The 19,413-nt window shown below is 37.5% G+C and overlaps 1 protein-coding gene across 13 annotated transcripts in view; it reads right to left on the minus strand.

Annotated features, from left to right (window-relative positions):
• Nucleotides 1-5,284: 5,284 nt before the first annotated feature.
• Nucleotides 5,285-19,413, minus strand: part of LOC149167293 (protein ZINC INDUCED FACILITATOR 1-like) — a 639,590-nt gene continuing 625,461 nt past the window's right edge. For 3 of the 13 annotated variants that reach the window (XM_089432928.1, XM_089432927.1, XM_089432932.1), the window contains one exon: nucleotides 8,812-9,124. In XM_089432928.1, the coding sequence (XP_089289054.1) occupies nucleotides 8,949-9,124 (176 nt within the window). In that variant the 3' untranslated portion in view covers nucleotides 8,812-8,948. Of the gene's footprint in view, nucleotides 5,841-8,811; nucleotides 9,125-16,153; nucleotides 16,486-19,413 lie in introns of those variants that run through there. The other 10 variants (XM_089432933.1, XM_089432936.1, XM_089432937.1 and 7 more) reach the window with 8 other exon arrangements.

The raw sequence follows: 19,413 nt of genomic DNA on the forward strand, positions 1-19,413 counted from the left end.
AAGATCTAGAGGAGGAGGAGTGTCTCTTCCACTCCCAGATGTGGGTAAAGGGCTCCCCGCTACAGTTCATTGTCGATAGCGGGAGCCAAAAGAACCTCATTTCGGTAGAGGTCGTGAAGCGGTTGGGCTTATCGACCACAACACATCCACAACCATACACCATCGGGTGGCTTCACCAAGGACGGGATCTTCGCGTGAGCCAGCAGTGTCGCCTTCCGTACAACATCAAGCCCTTCACGGATGAGGTATTGTGTGACATTGCTCCCCTTGAAGTTTGTGATGTATTATTAGGACAACCATACTTGTGGAAGCGACATGCTGTGTATGAATCAAGGCCCCGGGCTGTTATTGTTACATTGGGGAATAAGTTGTACAGGATACCAGAGGTAGCACCACCTACCGCCATCTCTTTGATTACTGCAAAACAATGCAGTAAGCTCATTTCCAAGACTGGGAAATTTGTTTTCCTGATGATACGCCCTCAAGGAAAGAAGAAGATGGTGGCCACGACCTCCAGACAGGACCCCTCCGCACGACAACTACAAATGGATAAGGTCGTGAAGGAGTACGAGGACATCTTCACCTCCCCCGCAGGGGTTCCTCTGCACTATCAGGTCAAGCACTCCATTGATCTAACCCCAGGTGCGCCGCTACCCAATGGACCAATTTATCGGCGCTTCGTTTTAGAGAACGATGAAATCAAGAGGCAGATTCAGGAGCTGCTGCAGAAAGGTCACATCCGTCCGAGTTCATCACCTTGTGGGAGCCCGATCGTATTGGTACAGAAGAAGGATGGGACTTGGAGACTGTGTATTGACTATCGGGCGCTGAACAAGATCATTGTCCGTAATAGGTACCCGATCCCACGGATTGATGACCTCTTGGACCAACTAAAGGGGGCAAAATATTTCAGCAAGATCGATCTGAAGTCAGGATATCACCAGGTACCAATCGAACCCTCTGATGTGTGGAAGACTGCCTTCAAAGCCAAGGAGGGCCTCTTCGAATGGTTGGTTATGCCTTTCGGATTGACGAATGCTCTTGCAACCTTCATGAGGCTAATGGATGACATCTTGCGGCCATTCACCAACTCATTTGTAGTGGTATACTTGGATGACATTCTGATCTTCAGCCAGAGTTGGGAAGAGCACCTCCACCACATCCGACAGGTTCTTCAAACACTGCGGCAACACAAGCTATGTGCCAATTTGGAGAAATGCACTTTTGGCATGACCCAGGTTCAGTATTTGGGATACATTATTGATGAACAGGGGGTGCATGTGGATCCGGCCAAGATCCAAGTCATTCAGGATTGGCCATCTCTGACCACTCTGACAGAGCTCCGCAGCTTTCTAGGTCTTGCCAACTTCTACCGCAGGTTCGTGTTGGGGTTTTCTCATATCACTTGGCCCTTGAGTCAAGTCACCAAGGGAGGAGCGAAAGCGAAATTCTTTTGGTCTGAATCTCAACAAAAGGCATTCATACAGCTGAAAGATTGCCTCTGCACGGCACCAGTGCTCGCGTTACTAGATTTACAACAACCATTTGAGGTCGAGACAGATGCCTCTGACTATGCTATTGGGGCAGTCCTTACTCAACACGGGCATCCAGTGGCATATCATAGTGAAACACTTTCAGACACAGTCCGGAAGTATCCCACTTATGATAAAGAGATGTATTCCATTGTGCAGGCCTGTCGACAATGGAAGCATTACATTTTGGGGAAGGAAACGGTCATCCACACAGACCACCGACCCTTGCAGTTCATACAGACCCAAGGGAAATTGCAGAATGATCGCCATCAGAAGTGGTCTACATATATGCAACAGTTCCATTTGAATATCAGGTATAAGAAGGGTAGCACCAATAATGTTGCAGATTGCCTCAGTTGACCACCAATCATGGCGTTAACCACTGTGCTCAACTCTTGTGGGCACGAGACTTCTGATTGGCCACTTCTCTACAAAAGTGACCCAGAATTTGGCCACACATACCAGACACTCTTGGGGGGTCAGCATGTTCTAGATTTTCACCTCCAAGGTGCCCTGTTATGCCACCTGGGTCACCTTTGTGTTCCTTCAAGCGAGCGTGCCAAGATGATTTGGGAAGCACACTACAGTCGGGCTGCTGGGCATTTCGGGGTTGAGAAAACGGTGGCAGTACTGCAAAAGTATTTCTATTGGCCAAATCTTCGACAGGATGTCGGGAAGTACATCAGATCATGTATTGCATGTGCCATTGCCAAACCAACCATCAAGAAGCAAGGCCTCTATACCCCGTTGCCTACCCCTAGTCGACCTTGGGAATCCATCTCCATGGATTACATGTCAGGCCTTCCTTCCACTAAGCATGGAAATGATTGTGTTTTTGTGGTCGTCGACAGGTTCTCGAAGATGGCCATTATGGTGGCCTGCAAGAAGAATATCACAGCAGAAGCCACTGCTAAACTCTTCTTTGAACAAGTGTGGGTGCACTTTGGGATCCCACAGTCTATCATCTCAGATCAGGACAGTCGGTTCCTCAGTACATTTTGGTCCAGTCTCTGGTCAATGCTGGACACCAAACTCACTAAGTCCACAGCCTTCCATCCTCAAACTGATGGCCAGACAGAGGTTGTCAATCGGATGATTATACACATTCTGCGCATGTACAACTCAAAGCATCCACACACATGGAATGAGAGCCTCCCCTATGTTCAACACAGCTACAACCGAGCTCTTCACAGCTCGACTGGCCACAACCCTTTTCAGGTTGGCTTGGGATTCCAGCCACTATGCCCCATTGATGTGGCCATGCCACTTGCAGCTACTCACACAGATTCGGATCATGTCCAGTCTAAAACAGATAAGGCAACCAGCTTCATTAAGCACATCCAACATATTTGCCAGCAGGTCCATGACATTCTGGAGAAATCAAATGCCAAGTACAAGCAGCGACATGATCAACATCGGGTGCCACACAAGTTTCAGGTGGGCGACAAAGTCTGGTTGCATTTGCAAAAGGAACGCCTTACTGGAGCCTATCGGAAACTGAGACCACTCCGATATGGTCCTTACACCATTACTAAGGTTGTGGGGGACAATTCATTTGAGCTCAGCATTCCCCCATTCCTTGGCCTACACCTAGTGTTCAATGTGGACCACCTTCGGCCATACTTTCCACCATTGCTAGACACATCCGACATTGCAGAACAGCTCACACCCACAGAATTAAATCCAGATTGCATGGAATAGGCTGCAATTGATCGGATCATGGACACACAGATCAAGAACACCCGCCAACAGAATATCCAACTGTATCGAGTTGTCAAAGCAGGCCAACTCCTTCACCAGGGCAAGTGGTTCACCAGGGACCAAGTTCAGCAAAAGTTTCCTCATCTCATGAAGGAACTCAACGCAATGGGGACCATTGCTTCCTAAGGGGGGAGGAATGATCCAGGTGGATCTTGGTGGCCACCTGCCAAGTCCACCTGGACCCCCACCATTGTTTTCTCAGCATTTTCAGTTTCTTTAATTGTAGCACAAATTACTATTTTTAGTAGTTTTTCGGGTCCTGAACTTCCGGAGCCGTTTTGAGGCCTTAAACGACGTTTTTTTGGAAATCCCAAAGTGGTAGTGCTCGGATAGATCTTTCTAACGAGCTATTGTACGCGTCAAACGGAGATCGTATGCCAAAGTTACGACCCCAGGAAGTTGATGTACCAATTTACCCAAACGGGGCCCATAGTTTGGCGTTTCATCTTCTAGGGTTAAGTTTTGGAATGTTAAGGGTTTTCCATTGTTTCTCAACAATAAATAGGCCTTCAAGCCTCATTGTAAGACAGTTCAGAGGCATGTAGCCACCACATGTCTTCTCAGAGATAAGCTACCATCGCCTTAGCTTGTTTATTTCCATTACTGTTTGTAAGCATATTTCAGTATTTTACATTAATGAAGTGAAGTATTATTTCCGCTGCATATCTATGTTTATGGTTATCTCTGTGTTTTATTGCATTCCTGTTTAAATCCGGATCATTAAGCTATATTATAGTGGAAGCATTTAAAAACTAGATTTTGTACACAAATTAAATGCAAAACCAATTAAATAATATTAATTAAAAGGAATATAAAATGCCAATCACATGAAAATGTAAGGAAATAATTGATAGTGGAGCAAACAAATGGGTGATACTCTGGTATATTGATCAATCAATTTAGAAGTTGGTCTTCAAAGGCTATAAACTAAAACCTCAAATAGAGTTGGAACAAGTTGAGAGACTCATAGATAAAGAAATCTAATATTGGAGTGATGTCATTTCTCCTTAAGTTTATTCATATTGATACATTCATGTGTGTTTCTTGGGTTCCCAACCCATTTCATTTTCATTACAAATTAGTGAAAAAGGAATGAAGAATACCAACCACCATCTTGCGAGTTGTCAACTTCAAGAAGAGACACATGATGTCACAATGATGTTGATTACTTAGATGTTTTCTTATTGATCAAAATGTTGTGCAACATGTATTTTTAATCATCAAATATTGTTTGTCATGAATGATGATTGATTTTTGTTGAAGGATACATGATTTAATTAATTTGGGATCAACTAAGGTTCAACTGAGATGTCAAGCATGATCTAACCAAGAAGTCAATTGAGGAATTCTCTAATTTGATTTGATAGCATTCAATTTTTTGTGTGGATCATATTCATTCCTTTTGATAAGTATGAGCATGTAAAACATAAGAACAAATAATAGAAAAGGAATGATTATAGTCACCTTTTCTATCGCACCACAAAACATTTCATTGATTACAAAACTTCTCAAAGTGCATTGTATTTTCAATTACTAGTAACAAATCTTCTAATTCTCGACTTTCTTGTTTTGTTTTTGGCTATCACATCCATTATTAAGTTGATATGATCTTAATGATAACAATTTCCATCATTACTTTTTTCTTAGGGAAAATTTTAGGGGTTCAATTTGGTTCATGGACCAATTTTACATTTCTACACTTTAAAATAAATTTACATCATTAAAAATTTCCTTGTTTTTTTCTTGATTACCACCTCAACCTGTTCTATATTCCTACATTAGCCTTTTCCTTTAATAAAATGCACTTGAAACATTTACTAAGGTTTTCTTCCTCATTTTTCTTTTCTTATGCCTTACTCAACAATGGATAAAATGAGTCAAAGGTACAATCCTTACCATCTTCTTTTCTTTAAATGTAATTTGTTCAAAATTTGGAACATAAGACATTATATTGCATTTATATATTCTTGAGAACTAATTTTATGAATTACCTTTGTTTCTTTGAGAATCCTTTTCTACATTTACCCAACTTTGATTGCAACACTCTTGCACAAGCTACATAATCCTCAATCTCGCTGAAAGAGAGGTATTAGAGAGATCAATTGTTTTTCAAGTTTCATACCCTATCTTTCATCAACCTTGCTATAACAATTTTTCCATCATCTTCTAGATTTCATACGAGTAGTGCAATGCACTAATGTGAAATTGAATCTCCCTTACAAAGATTTACGTCATCACAAAACCTACAACTCCATCCTTCTTCACATTAACCATGAAATTCTCATGTCTATCTTTAGGACCAAGAATGCTGGTCTTTGTGAATTGTCACAATGCTCTTCTCTTTAGCAATGTCTCCATTTCTTGTTCCCACATACCATATTTGTGTCCATTGAGCACATCATGCTCTCACTTCAAACACACCACTTTATCAAAACCTTGATTCAAAACTTTGTGAGTCCAAACACACCAATTGTCTTATAAATCTAAATTCTTATATGCACAAATACTATCCATGATCTCCCAATTATGTGATAACCTATGAACACCCTGTAATGACAAGAACCAAGTTAGGGTCTTCACTTGTAAGCTCTAATACCATGCTAGAATTCATAGATGTATTGCAAAAGTAATAAAATTGATCAAAGAAGAGACAATGGTGTTACGCAACATAGTTATAGCATTAGCTCAAAATATACATTGAATAGATCAATCTACTTGATCATCTCTTTATACTTGAGTATGTAATCAATCTCCATTGAACTAATGTTGATTCAATGAAATTTAATCACAAAAGTGACCCATAAGTGGTTATACAATCCCAATTTCCTACCTTATCTACATCTAGTGGGTTATAATTGACTTAATTGAGACCACTTTTAGTCACCGAAATCCATCTACTTATAAATCCTTAATTATTGATTAATTATTCCATCAATGTACCAACATCAAAAGACTACTCCATCAATATATTAACACAAAAAATAACACTTACTAATATCCAAAAATTAGATTTAACCTAAAAAAATAACAAACAAATGCTATAATTTTCCAAAGTAATTAAATAACACTTACTAATATCCAAAAATTAGATTTAACCTAAAAAAATAACTAAAAAAATGTTATAATTTTCCAAAGTAATTAAAAATAATTGCTCCGAGAGGCGCTCTACAACTCAGTATCAAGTAGATGTGTAGGTATAATGTAAGTATGTAAGCAATTTTAAATGTAGGCTTAATAAAAAAAAAAAAAAAGTTAAAGCAATAAAAATAATAAAATACAATTTGTTATATTTTGATTTAGTTATTAAATTGTGAATATGCTGCCAATATCATGGCTTATCAATACCACATGCCCAAAAACTATGACTTATTTCACAACCAAAATATTTTATAACAATATGACAAGATTCTTAACCATGGATATTCACTTGTAAAAACTAAACTTTGTTATATCATGGCTTATCAATAGCACATGCCCAAAAAAACATAGCTTATTTCACCATCAAAATATTTTATAACAATACGAAAATCTTGTTAACCATGGATATTCACCCCCACCTTACCATAGATATTATTAACTCGTAAATAGACTTTGTTACAATACCATGGGCTAATACCATGCCTTATCAATACCACGTGCCCAAAAAACATAACTTATTTCACAATCAAAATATTTTATAGCAATGTGACAACATTCTTAACCATGGGTATTCATCCCCAATTTTTTATTGGTATTATGAACTTGTGAATAGGCTTTGTTACAATACCATGGTTTATCAATACCACATACAAAAAAATCTTAACTTATTTCACAATCAAAATATTTTATAAAAATAGGACAAGATTATTAACCATGAATATTATTAACTTGTAAATAGGTTTTGCTACAATACCATGGCTTATGAATACCACATACCCAAAAAACGTAACTTATTTCACAATAAAATTATTTTATTTTATTTATTTTTATAACATTTTAATACAAGCTAAAAGGAAAAAGGTTATAATTACTTTTGAGATATATATAAACCCTCTAAGGACTCCTAAAAATATTTCGATAGAAATTAAATTAAGGTTTAAATAAAATTAAAAATGAGAGTACTTTTATATTTAATGTTGTGATATATATATATATATATATATAGTATTATTAAAACAAACATATATCCATTTTAACTAAGGATCTAAGCAATGAGAGCAAGCAAAGTGACTAACAAGAATAGAGGAAAGAGAGTGCTTGATTGACATGATTATTCCAAAATATAGGTTTAATGTTTTACAACCAATTCAATTTTTTTAATTTAGATAATTCCTTAAACACAACACAATGGGATCAAATTTAAGAGGGTGGGGGTGGCGAGATAGTGACAAAGCTAGAGGGTAGAGAGAGAGAGAGTGGAGGGCAGAGAGGGGGAGATAGTGACAAAGCTAGAGGGTAGAGAGAGAGAGAGTGGAGGGCAGAGAGAGAGAGCGAGTGATGGGGGGAGAGGGAGGAAGGAAGAGAGAGAGAGAGGAAAGAAAAAAGACATAGAGAGATAGAGGTGAGAGAGAGTAAGGGATAGAGGAGGGGAGGGAAGAGAGATAGGGAGAAGAAGGTAAGAGAGAGAGGGAGACACAGAGATGGAGGGAAAGAGAGAGAGAGAGAGAGAGAGAGAGAGAGAGATGGGGGCTATAAACAAAGAAAGGTGGGAGAGAAAGGGAGAGAGAGGGAGGAAGAGAGAGAGGACCCAAGAGAGAGAAGGAGAGAGAGATGGAGTAGGAAGAAAGAGAGAGGGAAGGAAGAAGAAAGACATAGAGGGAGAAAGGTGGAGAGAGAGGGAAGGAAGAAGAAAGACATAAAAAGAGAAAGGTGGAGAGAGAGAGGGAGAGGAAGAGGGAGGAAGGGAGAGAGAGAGAGTGTGTATTTGGGGGTGACATAAAGAGGGGGAATAAGAAAGAGACACATTGATACAAATATAGATATTATATAGTGTTGTATAATCATCCTAGATCCATCTTAACCCCGGATCTATAAGCATTGAGAGGGATCAAATCTCTTGAGGTGCAAACTTTTTCTCAAATTTTACACTTGAAAAAAAAGTTTGTACCTAGAGAGACTAGCTCCCTCTCAATACTTGATAAATCTGAAATTAAAATAAATCTAGACTAATTTATGATAATAAATAAATCAAAATATTTTATAATATATAAAAGCAAATATGATATTAAATTTAACCCAAAAAAACCTATCGCAAAAATATTATAATTTCCCACAATAATTAAAAATAATTTTATGATAATAAATAAGTAAAAACATTTTATAATATATATCAAAGCAAATAAGATATATTTCATTTAAAAGCATGCCACAAATGCTTCTTTCTAATATGATTGATGCAGCTTCCGCTATTAATTTTATTTACATCGAATTCCCCGGCCAAACAAACTTTGTTAGGAAATATAAAGGAGGATTAATGTCAAATGCATTTTAAACTTGTGCATTCATTATATATGATGATAATTTTTGGAATTTCATCCTGTAAGAAATCTGAAAGGAAACTTCCTTAATAAAATGAAAAGATAATAAACAATATTAAGAAAATATTACAATGCGGAGGTTAGAGGGAATATGGTCATTTATTTGACCGTTTCTTTGTGAGCACATACCAAAAAAACATTATGATGATAACTGTTGCTCATGCTTATTTGTTGGTTCTCTTTCATCGTCCTTGGACTTTATTTGTCCTTTTGAATGGTTTGATTTATCAGTTGATCGTGGTAGGAAAGGCTCAAATGTCATAACAACTATTATCACGACGATGATATTTAATACAAAGAAAACCATTTCATTACCTGCAAAATGAAAAAAAATCAAAACGCATTAAAAAATTATATATATAATTGATTTTAAAAAAAAATTATTACTTGTTTGACACGTAGTTATTAATAAATTTTTAGGGACTTACGGTTTTTTAGTCATAACAAAAAATTATATATATAATTGATTTAAAAAAATAATTATTATTTGTTTTACACGTAGTTATTAATAAATTTTTAGGGACTTAACGGTCTATTTTTTTAGTCATAACAAAGGAATTTGAATTTTAAATCTCTATTTTCTCGAGACTCATCTCACTTTCATCATTAATTGAACTGTCCCTAAAATTATTATTTAACTAACGTTACTTTCATTACTCATTTAACTGCCCCTAAAATTATAAATTATTATTTAATTAAGAGAAAAAAAAATTAATTAAAAAATAAAATAAAAAAGCGATACAAGTGAGGCTAAAAATATTTTCAAATATGTAACTTCGTGAATTTGGAAAAAAAATTATTGATAATTTAGATTTTGAAAATTAAATTGTTCAAAAATTTACTTTATCTCGAACACTAAAACTAATATAAATTAATAATATCTTATTTTCACAAAATAAGAAATATAACATGTTTGACGAATTGGAAGTTTTGCAAAATATCTATAACTTTTATCTTTTTAGATCTCAAAATTGTTGAGGTATTTTAAGCTTCGAAGAAATGAGTTTCTTTACAATTAATTCTATGAATAATGTGATGAGTTGATATATCCATAGGAGTTCAACTTGCTATTATAGTATTTCTGGCAGGAAGAACTAGTTTGATAGGTTGATATATCCATTAAGATTTCAAGATGTTATTATATTATTTATTATGAAAAATGTAGGATCATAAATGTGAAGGTGAAGTTTGATATGGTAAATTTGTATTATTGTAATTTTAGATAAAATAAATAATAATAAAAATATAAGATCATAAGTGATGGTGAATATGGTAAATTTTTATTATTGTAATTTTAGATAAAATAAATAATAATAAAATAGATTGATTTTTTTTACATTTACATTTATAATTGTTTATTTTTAATGTTGCATTAAATTGATAGAACTTTAAAGGTAATTTATAAAGGAATAGTTAATTAAGAAATTGGAAAGAAAGTTTTAAATGAAATAGTTATTTTAAATAGATAGAGTAGTAGTGTTTTACTATAAGGGAAAGTATGCAAATTATTTGTCATTGGGTGCCTTTTTATCTAGTGGTTTTGTATTTAGACGCTTCAAAAAAAGAAAAAGAGAAGACCAAACACTATGTTTAGTTTATATATATATGCAAATTGGGTGCCTCCTTACCCAGTGGTGTGGTTTTGTATTTAGGCGCTTTAAAAAAAGGAAAAGAGAAGATCAAACACTATGTTTAGTTTTAATATATACAAGTCATATTCAACTAAGCTACTCATCTCATGGGAGCTTTATTATGATTGTTTGGAAGAAAGACGAAACATGATGACTCTACATTAAATACAAAGCCTTAAATTTTTTTTATAGTTAAGAACTAGTTCATCATACCTCCAATTGATGATCTGCTTGACTAGTGCAAAGGTATCAAGTTTTTAAAGAAGACTACATTAACTTAGGCTATCACTAGGGGCCAATTGAACTATATTATGTGTGGATGACAACCTTCAAGTAGAAGGAGAGTCTCTTAAGTGGGTTGATCATACACGTTATAAGTCATTTTGTCACATCTGGTCCATAGGCCTACAAACTAGATCAATCCACATCCATGAACATGTTGTCATCATCCCTACTTAAGCATGACCTTTCCAAAATGTCTAAGTTTGTGGGATTAACTACTCAAAATCAATGTTTTTAGTCCTAGCGCACCCTGCCCCTTTAGCCACGTATGTTCAACGTTGGTTGCTCCCTTCTGCACCAGTATTGGTTAGCACTAGCTGCTCCTTGCTGAGGGTCCGCTGATTCTAGAAATTCGGGAAAATTAAAAAGATTTCTGAAGCTTCCGCTTCCAGAAGCTTCCAGGGGTTGTTTTAACCATTCACTATGTATAAGAATCTTGAATCCTATTTGAACTTACCTTGGAGACTTCACCTCTTATTCCTTGAGCTCATCCTCCCATTATAAGTGGATCTCAAGTTCATTATGGTAAATCCTAAACTACCATCCCTCTCCTATAAATTCACTGCAATCCATAACATCAGGGTTGGCTTTTGGAGACTGATCATGCACTCATGCTGCAGCTTTGAACATAAAGGAGTCATCATCTTTATGCATTAGAGTGATATTGAGGTGTGCTTTGTGACAAGGAAGGACAAGTCAACTTGAGGATATCCCTACAAAATCAACTACTATTCTTGGTTGTAAACTCTATCGTTTTTGTATTAATACAAAGAGTATCTTGTTTTCCTATATGTGTTGTGTTACATTTACATTCATGTATTTCAATGCCTTGTTGATTCATTGAATAGAGTAATTGAATTATGCTATGTAGATGTTGTGGATATTTGGTTTGTTTTAGTTGTAAGTGCAAGTTCTAATTATAAGACTCAGAGCTACGATTGGAGCTTACAAGAAAGGAGGAAAGTAAAGCCTGCGACGGATTCGAGGTAGGCTTATTTCCCATTCTTCAATTTCTCCAAGGAAAAATATATATTCTTTGTCTTTTGTTGTTCTAGACTAGTCCACTAGGTCTAGGAAAATTACTTTTGTCCACAACCGTAAATTCTGCATAACAAATTGGCGACAAAGGTTCAAATTCCTCTGTTGTGACCTGATTGACGAAGAGGATAGGTCATAGGTGGGGTGGACACAGAGCTCGTGCTTCCTAATGGCAAGCGATGGGGTGCCATAGGTAAAACAAAATCATTTTGATCATTTTTTGATTTTTTGGTTTTACAATTTTTTTGTATTTTCATGTATTTGAGACTAACTATCGATATTTACACGCAGAAATTGGACCCGTTTGGCCAATGGGTTCATCCTATCTTCAACGTGTTGGAGACCCACAACAGACACCGGTTGGAGTACAAGTTGTTGCAGGGGGACGAGAGGTATTGCAGGATCTCAATGTGGTTGTGACTGTTGCTAAGGTCGAGCGACATATGGAGGGATTAACCTAGATTATAGTTGAGACTAGGGTTGATGAGATCCCTATGAGACTGCAACGTCATACTATTGGTGCTCCTGGTCATATCAGTCGGATGCTATGCAAGATGGCTTGCGCAATTGCTTGCTATCATGAGCATCATCAGGATTAGTCTACTAGGAGGCTATATAACCATATTTTGACTGTAAGTATTGTTATTTTTTGTAGCATCGGATGTGTTCTAGCCACGAAATGTTGTGGAGAGGCTAGAATACATGAGATCTCTCAAACCCAGAAATCGTTTCTGAAAATTCCACCTAGAAATGACTTAATTAGATTATTAGTCAGTTTTTAAATATCTCCTAAGTCTAAACTTAGGGAATATGACTAATTAATCTGAATTAATTAAGTTATGGTTTGAATGTTCTAGAAACTCACACGAATCGAATTCAAGTTAATCATAACCATAGATTAAGATCTAATCCTAGTCATCAAAGTCTCAATAGAGGATTATAAGAAGAAGTCGATGGGGCTTGGAGAAATCACTTGAGCAATTCGATTTCATGAGCAAATCGATTTCCAAAGTAGCAACAGTTAGTTTCCCAGAGAGAGAGCCAGTGATATCAACGCAGTGAGTGAGGGGCAAAGATAGTGATTCGGAGGAAAGATTTTCTAGATCCGGAGAGGCTGCAACAAGTGAGAAAAATTGTCCCAGAGAGGTAGAGTTGAGGGGCAGTGCAGCGCCTTCAGCAAGGTAGTTTGGTTTGGAGAGAAGAAAAATTGTTCTCAGTTCCAGAGGTTGGGAAGGAGTCCCAGAGGGCGGGAGAGATGATTTTCTCATCATCCAGAGGTAGAACGACTTCATCAGAGCCCAGTTCGAAGCAAGTTGTCTATTCAGCTACGCAGAGCAGTGAAAAGGTTAATGCAGAGCTCCAAGAGGCCGAGTTTTGATAGGGAAAGTTGAGCCAGAGATTGCTTGTGGGAGAAGGGTAATTCCCTTCAGTATTTTTCTCAGATTCTCTTGTTGTTTGGATTTCCATTTGGGCAACCATATATGTACTCAAATTTTACTGTTGCATAATAAAATAAAGCCCTCACTGCGACATCGGTTTTCCCAAGTTGGGTTTTCCTAGGGACATTGGTACAAAAATAACTATGTCATTTTATGTGCGTGTGTTAGTATTTCTTCCGCAGTTTATTTGTGTAGGTTGCAGTGTGATTGATTTAGTATTTGTTGTAGCAAATAGTAAATAAATTGTTAAAAATTAATTTAACAATTAGGAGAATTTTTGCCAGTTGCTGCAATAGGAATAAAGTTTCCGAATTTTCACATGGTATCAATGCGCAGTTGATCAATCGAAGAGCTCATAGGCGAAGCAGAAGGGACTTCATTTTTTAGCGTGAGCAGCACATCGAAATTCCCAGAGGGCAACGCAGTCACTTTGCCAAGAGGCTGAGTTACTTGAGGAGATTCAATTTTTCCGAGTGAGGGGAAGAAAAATTTGATCTCTCTAGATCGGGTGATTCTAGAGGCAGCGGGAGTAGCTCAGTAGTTTTGCAGAGTAGATCTCTAGTTTGATATAGTGGTTTTTGTAGCAGTTTACTAGAGCAGAGCCAACGTCGGTTGGAAGGAAGAAAAGAACACAACAGAGGGAAAATGTCTCTCAAGGGATCTTGAGATTTAGATATCTAATTTTTCCAGTTGCAGATTAGCAGTAGTTGTGAGAATATATTCTCACTCCATAAGGGAGTGCGAGTAGCAGATCCAACAACCGAGTAATAGGAAAGAGGGATATTTTCGAGTTTATTTTTATCCAGTTTAGAGTTTCATAGATTTTGCAGCTTTGTAGGGATGACCATATGAGATTTCCAGAGGAGGTTGTGCGAGTTAGGCAGAATGAACATCTGGGCAGCAGACCGACCTCCATTTTCTGAAGGAAGATGCCGGAGGAAGTGCGAGTTTCCTAGTGTGAGTTGCAAGAAAAGGAAGGGTCACAACTAGGGACTAGGCTTGAAAGGAGATAGTGGGGGCACCAGATCCAGGAGGAGGAGTATGAAACTCCAGTGTGTCAGATTGGGCAGGATTCTTAAGGAGGCCACAGTATTCAGTATTAGGATGGATCAGTGACAAAAGATGTAGTCATATGCCAGAGTGACAGATGCAGAGTCTAGTTACAGTCAGATGTTGGGGAGCGTAGTGCAAAGTTGGAAGCAGTGCACATGGCACATAGCAGAGTCAGCAGCAACGCTGATGCCTTAGTGACAGTGTAGATACTAGTAGCAGTTAGAGACTCGGGTGAAAGATGCATTATATTGATCACAGTTGATTCAATATTTAGGATGCTTCTCAGGTGGAGTTGTTGCAGTTGCAGCAGCAACATATGGACAGGAAGTTGCAGTGAAGATGCGGTGTTGGAAGCAGTTCAGTAGCAGCACAGATGCAACACATTTTAGAGTTGCGCAGTGGTTGGTGGGCAACAGAGTCAGACATCAGCAACGTGATAGGAGATGTTGCAGAGACAAGATGTTGCTATAGGAGGCAACAACTCTAAAACACATTCCTTGCTAAGAGGGAGTGTTATTTTTTGTAGCATAGGATGTGTTCTAGCCACGAAATTTGTGGAGAGGCTAAAATACATGAGATCTCCAAAACCCAAAAAACGTTTTTGGAAATTCCACCTAGAAATGACTTAATTAGATTATTAATCGGTTTTTAAATATTTCCTAAGTCTAAACTTAGGGAATATGACTAATTAATCAGAATTTATTAAGTTATGGTGTGAATGTTCTAGAAACTCACACAGATCGACTTCAACTTAATCCTATCCATTGATTAAGATCTAATCTTGGTCGTTGAAGTCTCAACAGAGGATTATAAGAATAAGTCGATGGGGCTTGGGGAAATCACTTGAGCAGTTCGATTTCATGAGCAGATCGATTTCCAGAGTAGCAGCAGTTAGTTGCCTAAAGAGAGAGTCAGTGAGATCAAAGAAGTGAGTGAGGCGCACAGACAGTGATCTAGAGGAAATGTTTTCCAGATCCAGAGAGGCAGCAACAAGTAAGAAAAATTATCCCAAAGAGGCAGCACTGAGGGGCAGCGCAGTTGCTTCAACAAGGCAGTTCGATTTTGAGAGAAGAAAAAACGTTCTCAATTCCAGAGGCTGGGAAGGAGTCCCAGAGGGCCGAAGGGACAATATTATCAACATCCAGGGGCAGAACGACTTCATCAAAGCCTAGTTCAAAGCAAGTCGTCCAACCAGCTACGCAGAGCAGCGCAAAGGCTAACAAAGAGCTCCAGGAGGCCGAGTTTTGATAGGGAAGTTTGACCCAGAGATTTCTTTTGGGAGAAGGGTAATTCCCTTCAGTATTTTTCTCAGATTTTCTCATTGCTTGGATTTCCAGCTGGACAACCATAGATGTACTCATATTTCACTGCTGTATAATAAAATAAAACCCTCATTGCTGCACCGATTTTCCCAAGTTAGGTTTTTCCGAGGACATTGGTCCAAAAATCACTGTGTCATTTTATGTGTGTGTGCTAGTATTTCTTCCAGCGTTTATTTGTGTAGGTTGCAGTGTGATTGATTCAGTATTTGTTTTAGAAAACAGTAAATAAATTATAACAACATCTTTTAGAAAAAAACACATAGGAGATAAATAGTTAAAAATTAATTTAACAATTAGGAGAATTATTTCCAATTGTTGCAATAGGAATCCGATTTTTCACATGTATATTTTTTATATGACAGGCCATGTGGCCATATGTGTCTCAGGAACAAGTTTTTGTAAAACCAAACTTCGATATATATACAACTATCTACCTATTTGTGTTTCTTATGTGTTTTATTATCTTGTTCAATGTATGTGATGTGAATTTAATTGAATTTACATATGTCACAAATGTCTATCCAAAAGATTATTGTCCAATGCATCTCTCAATGTATTTAGACTTCTAGGAATGTGTTGATATTGGATATAATCAAAATTTCTCTCCATAAGACGAACCCTTAAGAACATATGAAGCATAGCTGGACTTCTTACTGAATAGAAATTAGTCAACTGTAGTACTACAAGTTGTGAGTCAAGTATGATAACTATATGGCGGATAACATGAGAAATAACATTAGGCAATAGTTCGATCATTGTGCCATATTGGTAGAGCGACCGATACAAATACATTGTAAACTCACTAACTCGCCACTTAGAGAATAAATAACCCATGCCGTGGAAGAAAGGTTTTGAGTACTACGACTAGCGCCATTAGCATAACCAACATATGATTGAAGGGATGTCGACATCTGCAAACCAAATGAAGACAAGATTAACAGAAATCATAGGAAACTCCGAAGGGAACACACTGCAAACACACTCAACACACCTATATACAGTATGTACACAGTGAACTACATAAAAATAACTTAAGCATAATATTTTTTGAGGTACAACCCATTTCTATGTTGCGCCAACAGAACTGCATTGAAATCAATCAGCTTGTAGGCCCCTTTAGCAAGAACACATTTAACAATGTACTAGATTAGCAACATTGGCTCGAACTTCCTAGATCTTAACTTATCAGACTCTTGGTCATACAACAGGACAAGGTCACCTTCCGAGAAGGCACGAGGCTTGACATTCTTGTCGTATTGTGCCTTGATGTGTTTCTTATGGGCCTCATTAGCCATCACGACATCACGTTTAGTTTCATCTAAGTGCGTTAGATGCAAGAGACGCTCTTCTTCTATGGAAGTGGTAGGAAGGAGTTCGATAATAAGTTTTAAAGATGGAATTCTGCACTCAATAGGAAGGATTGCTTCTATACCATACACCAATTGAAATGGTGTGAATCTGGTAGCAGTCCAAATAGAGGTTTGATATGTCCGCAAGACTGCACAAAGGATAAGCTGCCAATGTGATTTGTGGATCCCTATCCTGCACTGAAGCATTGTTTTCAAATCTTTGTTGATTGCCTCAAATTTCCTATTCGCCTAAGGGTAGTAGGGAATTGAGCTCTCATGGTGGAGGCCCAACTTGGTAGTGAGTTCAAACATCATGTGATTATGCAAATGTTTCACATGGTATATAACTATAGCATGTGGTACACCAAACCTGGCAATGACATTATTGAAGAGAAAGAGAGCAATTGTTTCGCCGATGTTATTGCATGTAGGCATCGTCTCAGCCCAATTGGTAAAATAGTTTACCGCCACCATGCCCCCCGGCTGAGTGAGGGTTACATGTCATAAATTCAATGCCCCTTTTCATGAAAGGTCCAACGACGATGACAAGGTGTAAAGGAGCTAGTGGAGCATGGGTTTTACAATTTTATATCTGGCAAGCATGACAATTTTGGACCGCGAGGATACAGTCGCGAAACATAGTAGGCAAAAAGTAATCAGCACACAAAATCGTATGTCCAATGGCGTAACCAGACATATGTCCACCACATGCCCCAACATGGAAGTCATTTAGAGCTTTCTTAGCCTCCTCATGGGTGAGGCACCTTCGAAAAATCATATCGATACCACAACGATAAAAGATGTCAGCGATTATAATAAAGTTTTTAGCATGATATCAAATACATCGTTGGTCAGAGCGAGAGGTATCGAGCCTAAAATTTTGGGTCTAGAGATATATGATAATGTCTCCATACCACGGGTCAAATTAATCTATCAGGAACAACGATTTGTTTGGAATATAATTGTTAGACGTTATTTCAGTTTCTGTGGTGGGAAGGTTGTAGATCAGTTCAACAAAGACTAAGGATTTCTTCAACTTGGATTTGATGAACTCTAAATCAAACTCCTAGAGGATGAGAATCCATTTGGAGTACTTGCGCCCCAACAATTTTCATGATAAGATGTATGTCATGGGGTTGCAATCGGAAAGAACAATAGTCTTGTGAAGCAGGATAAAGTGACAAAACCTTTGGACAACCTTGACAGCCTCCAAAGCTAAATTTTCAACATGAGTATATTTGATCTCGGTATCATTTATGTTCCAAATCAAATAATAAATAGGATGTTCGGTCCCTATATCGTCCTTTTGGACCAATACCATAGCAATGGCAGTAACTGTAGTGACAAGGTACAAGAAGTAATCACGTTGGTAATCCAGGGGATACAACAATGATGCCCGAATCAGAACATCTTTCAAGGCATCAAATTCTTTTTGGGCAATGTTGTCCCAATGGAAGGGAACCCCTTTCCTTAACAAGCGAGTAAATCCTTTGGTGAATTTGGCATAGTTGGGAACAAATCTCCGTAGAAAGTTAGCCTTCTCTTGGAGTCATTGAAGTTGAACAATAGAGGAGGGAGCAGGTAGATCTAGGATCGCCTAGACTTCCAATGGGTCAATATGAATTCCTTGCTTCGATACAACAAATTTGAGAAGTTGACCAGAGACACAAAACAAACACTTGTGTAGATTGACCCTAATGTTATAATGTCCACAATGTAAAAATATAGCCCTAAGATGATTGGATGATCAACACGATGTTTTGAGCGAGCAGGTAGGTCATCCAAATATGGTTTTACGATGTGCTTAATGTCATGGAAGGCATAATTCATAGCCCTCTGAAAACTTGCCCCAACATTTTTCAATTTGAAAGGGAGATTTTGATATGCAAATGTTCCCCATGGACAAATAAATGTGGTTTTATGTTGGTCCTATGGGAGAATGTTATTCTGATTGTAGGCGGAAATCCATCCATAAACGAAAATACTTCATTACCAGTGCAATCGCAAACAATCTGGTCCATAAATAAAGTACGATAATTGTCCACGACAAGCACGATTAATATCCCGGTAATCAACACATCCACAAATTGTTCCCTGTTTCTTCATGACAAGAACAATGTTCGACATCCAATCAGTTAGAGGTACTAGATAGATGAAACCAATGCATATAATTTTTTCAACTTCAACCTTTATAGCAGTAGCCTTCTTAGGATGGACCGGACATAGGCATTGTTGAACTGGCTTAACGTCAAGATATGTTTTTATTTCATGTACAACAATATTTGGGTCAATACTTGGCATCTCTTCGTAAGGCTAGGAAAAATGTCTCTAAATTCCTAGAAAAGGGCTTTATAGGTCTTGATCTCAACGAGAGAGAGAAAGATGCACCAATATGTACATTCTTGACAATTCTAGGTTTGATCAAAGTATCAAGGGCGATAGTCTCTTCAATATTTGACAAATTCCTCTCATAATCAATATCAAAGATAG

This window comes from Pinus tabuliformis, chromosome 5_1, assembly GCF_031772625.1.
Source record: "Pinus tabuliformis cultivar Carrire ecotype Pingquan chromosome 5_1, CPIR1, whole genome shotgun sequence".
Classification (NCBI taxonomy): Eukaryota; Viridiplantae; Streptophyta; class Pinopsida; order Pinales; family Pinaceae; genus Pinus; species Pinus tabuliformis.